Below are 6,023 nucleotides of genomic sequence, written 5' to 3' on the forward strand. Positions count from 1 at the left end.
TCTTCCATTTTTTTTCTTTTTCTCTTCTAATTTTATTCTACTTCTATTTTCTGTGACTTCAACTTAGAGGCACTAAAGACTCACAATAAAGAGCTTTCTGTAAAGAGGCCCATAGGACTTCTAGAAGACATAATCAAATTAATGCAGTGATGTTAACATGATGTAGCTTCTACAATCTCAGCCACTCACTGGGTAAGAACTTAGAACCAGTCCTTGCCCTCATTCTAGTCAATTTCTAAAGGACATAGAATATATGCATGGACTGCAAGGCCATTGTGAATGCCTGTGGATTTATCTGTACTCTTTATCCACCCTGAGGATTCTTAGGGAGCCCAGTCTAAGTTCCTTTGTCCTGAGTGCATACACAATAGGGTTGAGAGCTGGGGGGATGATGTTATGTAGCACGTTGAAGAGCACAGGGATCAGAGGAAACTTCCTCCCTGCGAGGTGGGTGACAGACACCACAATAATGGTTGTATAGAAGAAGAGGATGAGGATGAGGTGGGAGCTGCAGGTGCTCAGGGCTTTGGATGCAGCTTTTGCAGAGTTCAGTCTCAGTACAGAATTGATGATCAGAGCATAGGAAAGGATTATCAAACACAGGTCACCACCCATTAGTGTCCAGGCAATGACCAGTTGGCAAATTCTATTGAGTCTCCTGTCATCACAGGCCAGGCTGGTGACCCCTAAGTTGGAGCAGAGGCAGTGCTCAATCTCATTTGAGAAGCAGTAATCTCTCTGAGCAGCCAGCACAGGCACCGGCATAACAGCTAGTCCATTTCTGAGCACCATGAATACTGTAGCTTTGAAGACAGAAGAGTCTGTCACGATGGTGGGATAGCGGAGGGGATGGCAGATAGCCACATATCTGTCAAAAGCCATGCAGAGGAAAATACCTGATTCCATGGCCAGAAAGTAGTGTATGGCATAGATCTGAGCAAAGCACTCAGGGAGGCTAATGGCCTTGGCATCAAACCAGAAGATGGCTAATATCTTGGGTGTGATGGTTGTGGCCAGGCCCATGTCTACAACAGAAAGGATTCCCAGGAACTGGTACATGGGCTGGTGTAGGCTGGAATCCTGTTGGATTGTAAGCAGGATGAGGAGGTTGGCACCAAGAGATGAAAGGTAAAGGAATGCTAGGGGTAGAGATAGCCAATGCTGCCAGTTATAGATGCCTGGGAACCCCTTAAGGATGAACTCGGTAATCTGGAAGTGAGAATTGTTGTAAACTTTCATAAATGGAGGCATTCTTACCTAAAAGGAAAAAAAAATCCCAAATTTTCCTTTTTAGTATCTCACTACTAAACAAGTATAAACAAGAAACTGTGAAGCCTTTCTGGGCAAAGAAACCAGCCTTTATTAAGATAATCAAAGGTAGACTTTACAGTCTACTCAGTATAGTCTGAGACCCTAAGCTATAGGATTCACATTTATTTATAGCTCTCTTGATTTATCTTTGGTATAATAGGGCTAGGTATGTCTCAATTATCATACCTGTCTTTTTTTTTTAAAAGATTTGCCCTTTTGCATTATTCAGTTTGTCACAATCACAAGCATCTTTTGCACAATATGTCAGTGTAACTGATTTCATCATGAACCTAGGGCAGGTCAATATATTTTAATATAAAGATTATTATTATGATTCCACAATTAACATACACTTTATAATGATTTAGTCACACTCCTAAGGCTATCTTAACAAAGGAATTCACCTGGGATTATATCTTAGCTTTGGTTACACAGGTTTTTTTCCCCAGGTCTATATCCTTAATATAAATCACAATTACTTCTTATCTTATTAAAATGATTATAGTTGGTAAATGATTAGCAAAGCAATTCAGAACAAAAACACTCAAGGTATTGATTATTGATCTTTTCCTTTTCACAAGGTATATCAAATCCCACAATGTTTGATATTGTACACAGAAAATTGCCAGGATAGTTTCCATAGCCTATAGAAATTTACAAAGAAGATACTCTCAGTTTCCTGTGACCAGTGATTGCAACACACTAGACAACTGGTATAGTTAAACTCAAAACAAAAGGGAACACCCCACAGGGTTTGTGAAGGATGTTGCTATTTTGCTGAACTCATGGAACATATTCATAACCATCAAACCTTGTTAAGTCCTCTTTGCCCTAGACCTCAGGAAAACCACAGTGTAACCTTGTCCAAGACACTTTGGTAAAGGAAATGTGGCAGGACACAGGGAGAGCAAACAGATAGAAAAAGTCCATAGTCACATTTTTCTCTCTTGGTTCATATTTTTTTTCCAGTGGCAACCATCTCAGCAACAACAACAAAATGAGGCATTCTATACACTCCAACCATAAACACTGTTCTCTTCCTGCTTAACTGCTCATTGTAGAGAGCCCAAGAGCCCTACAATTGGCTGCCAAAGCAATGCCTTCTCCAAGCATTAGAGAAAGGTTGGTGCACTGCTTATGGCTTCTGGAAATAATGGTTACCTTCCTGTCTCCATAGCTCCATAGCTTCATTGTCTTGCCTTTCATATGGTGGTAATAAGATCTGACCTCTAAGACTAATCTGTTCTCATTTCTCTGCCTTAGGTGAAATGGGAATTAAGAGTAGAGGATCTACCCAAGTCTCTTTTATTATTTAGCAACTCTAGCTACCAAATTCAGGAGTATAGGCATATTCTATTAATTCACATCTGCCTAGAGCAGTGAATTGTACTACTTGGTACCTGATCTGCAATTGTTTTTCTTAATATTGCAGAATGAGTAATCAATGATGAAGCATTGCATCATATGGTAGCTAAACTGTACCAATGATGCTCTTAACAAATTCCCACTTTTCCCAGATTTAAAAAAAAATCAGTGCTGGATCCATGTTACATATCTGTTGTAGGGCAGTCAAAATGGCATATTGCCTTTTTTCCCCTTGACCTTTCTTGCCTGTTCTTCTTCCCAAAGTATAGGCAAGGTCACTTCCTAGCCAAAAGACCTCTGGCCCTTGACACCCACCCCACCACTGAACCCTTAGGACTTCTAGATTTTTGATCTGCCTCACAATGGAGCTTTTTCTTTTATATGTTGTCCTCAGGTTAGAGCATGAGCTTGAGAGTAAGTACTATCAAGCTTGTTTCCATTTGTATTACTAATATTTAGCAGTACCTGTCACATAGCACTTAATAAATACTTTTTCATTCATTTGTTAATGTACTTTCTCACATATAGTTTACAGCTATTTAGGTGTTCTGACAAATGATTATGGAACTGTTGTTGTAAATTAACTTAAAATTCTTCCTATCTATTAATCATATCTAACTCTGAAAAGAAAGGTCCCTCAAATCTTTATTTCTTTTTTTGAGGAAACTAGGGAGATTTAATAATAACATCTGGCTTTAAGGTTTACCAAGTGCTTTACATAAAGGATTTTATTTGATTCTCACAACCACCCTGTGAGGTGGGCAGGGCTACAGACTAGAGCTGGCTGTAACCATCTTGAGAGAACCTATAGTAAAATTTTCAGTGTGAGCATTTAAGCCTCAGAAATTGGCAAGAGCTGCTAATTAGGGTTTATTTATTATTTTGTTTACTGTCTAAACTTTAAAAAATGTTAATAATAAAAATTAACCTTTAAAGTATTTTTATGCATGCATTTTTTGTAGAGATCAATTTTTAAACATTTACCTGTATATTCCTGTAGGTAAGTATGATCCCCACAAAGAAGAAATTGAGTCAGAGAAAGGTTAGGTGATTTACTCACAGTCACCTACATAGCTAGTAAGTTTCTGAGGCAGGATTCAAGCTCCATCCTTCCTAGCTCCAATACCAGTGCTCTATCGATCATGTCGTCTAACTGATCTAAGTGATTTACTTGTTTCTTGCAAATCCTGACACTCTGTAAACACTTATAGATTTCCCTGGAACAAAGCCCTGCTACCTCAGGGAAATCTTTGTTGAGGCTTGAGGACCAACCCCAATGGGAAGCTGAGCTCCAGTCTATACAGGAGTTGTGCTGCATGATCAACTGAAGCCTGAACATGACCTCTGTCATGGTTCTGCTGACCATCCCCAAGGTTACTTGGCCTCAGTGAAACCCTATGTGATCTTTCACCAAAATGTCAATTTAAACCTCAAAATGGGCAAAATCATTCCTTGAGGCTCTCTAATAACTCGACACCTGGTACTAGATAGTCTATTCTTGAACATGGCCTAAGGTCAGTACTATTTCAAGTGAGAACAGGGTTGCTGCTTCATTCAGAATAATGGAAGCTATTGCATGGCTCTTTCTCTTTTAGTTTATTTTCTACTTAGGAATACAAAGGCTTACCAGTTCTTCAAGAATAGGGTATGCCATTAAGTGGCCCTCTCAGTTCTCATTCAAAATTTTCTTGAAAACTTCCATTAACACCACAAATGGTTGGTCCATAAATGACAAAATTTTTTGATGTTTTCTATTAATGATGGTTCAATGTTTCTTTTGATTGATCAGCATTACTGTTCTTTTATCACAAAGAATATCATTCATGTGAAAGATGTGTAGGGGTTTTTTAATGGGCTAGAAATTTAATGTGAGTCAACTATGCTAAAAAAAAAGTGATTTTTAGGCTATGTTGAGATAAGTACAGTCTCTTTATCAGGGATTTTTAACTATATTGTTTCATTGACCTCTGCAGCAATATGGTGAAGCCTATGAACACCTACTCAGAATAATGTGGTTTTTTAAAAAGAAATTAAAGAAATATTAATTTTCAATTAGAGGTTAGTAGAAATAAAGTTGTATTTTTTTTTCCCAGCCAAGTTTACAGACCTCCTGAAATCTAACCATAGAGTCTTTCAGAGGTCATGGATCCCAGGTTAAGAAACTCTGTTTTAGAAGGATGCATGATAATCCTGCTGTAGTCTGTCCTTCTGGACATTAAATATTATATCCAATTCTGGAAGATTAATTTTTAAAGAGATAAGAAGAAACATTCAGAGTTAGCCAGGTAAGGTTAGTGAAAGGGCTCTAACCTATACTATTCTTGCAAAGTTTTAAAAAAATGGGTCTTTATCCTGAAGATGTAAATACTGAGGGTAGAGAAAAGATCACGATAATGATTTTAAGTTAATTGAAGGGTTTTTATATGCAAAAAGTAATAGACTAATTCACAGAGAGCAGAACTGGAAAAACAACTGGAAATTACAAGGAGAAAGAATTTGATTTAATACAAGAAAAATATTCTTAACAGTATGAGCTGTTAGAATGGGGAAGGGCAGGGGAGAGTTCCTCATTATTAAAAGTCTTAAAGCAAAGGCAGGATGTCCACTTGTCAAGAATTTTGGAGATAAGCTTTATACTATGGGTAGGCGTTGAGCTAAATGAACATTAAAGTCCCTTCCAACTTAGCAAGCCTCTTATTCTTGTCTTTCCAAAGAAAATAACATGATGTGTTGCAATTAGTTAGGGGTAGGTTATTCATTGTCATCAAGAAGTAGACAAGACCTCTAAATTTCATTACTACATTACTACAGGCAATGAATTGGACACCACACCAGTTTTAGCCCTGAAAATATATCTCTCACCTATATATGGAGTCATCTTATAACATTTTCTTACCCTTCACACAACATTCCCACCAAATTGGCCCTCTATTTATTTTCCATCCATGGCATTCCATCTATTACCTCTGCATTTGCATGGGGTATCCCTCATTTCTGAAATTCCCATTCTAAGAAGTCAGTTACTTAAACATCTACTCAGGCAATTTACCAGTTGAAAATTGAAGCTTCCCATTGTTGTAACCAGGATAACACAAATTCTTACGTAGTTGCATTTAACATGGCATGATGAAATTGTGTCTCTTAATATAGTCCTATTTCTTTTTTATTAACAAATGATAAATTTTCACAGAATTTCTTTTTTTTTCTGAGGTACTCTTTAGAGCTCCCTATGGGCTCATCTATTATCTGAGACGTTCTTCCCTAGGACATTTTCTGATTACTTTAGATGAACCAATTTAGAGTGGAAACCCTCCAAGGACCTGGATATTCACCACCCTGTCCTAGTC

General features: G+C 37.8%; 1 protein-coding gene across 1 annotated transcript; it reads right to left on the reverse strand.

The window, feature by feature from the left end:
• Positions 1-291: 291 nt before the first annotated feature.
• On the reverse strand, positions 292-1,251 carry LOC114031976 (olfactory receptor 56B1-like). The gene has a single exon (XM_027847177.1). The coding sequence runs from the start codon at positions 1,249-1,251 to the stop codon at positions 292-294; it is 960 nt and encodes a 319-aa protein (XP_027702978.1).
• Positions 1,252-6,023: the final 4,772 nt, after the last annotated feature.

The sequence above is a fragment of the Vombatus ursinus genome, unplaced genomic scaffold, assembly GCF_900497805.2.
Source record: "Vombatus ursinus unplaced genomic scaffold, bare-nosed wombat genome assembly UNPS02015326.1, whole genome shotgun sequence".
Lineage (NCBI taxonomy): Eukaryota > Metazoa > Chordata > Mammalia > Diprotodontia > Vombatidae > Vombatus > Vombatus ursinus.

Coding starts and splice junctions, on each gene's coding strand:
- LOC114031976 (XM_027847177.1), bottom strand. CDS start 1,251: ATGCCTCCATTTATGAAAGTTTACAACAATTCTCACTTCCAGATTACC.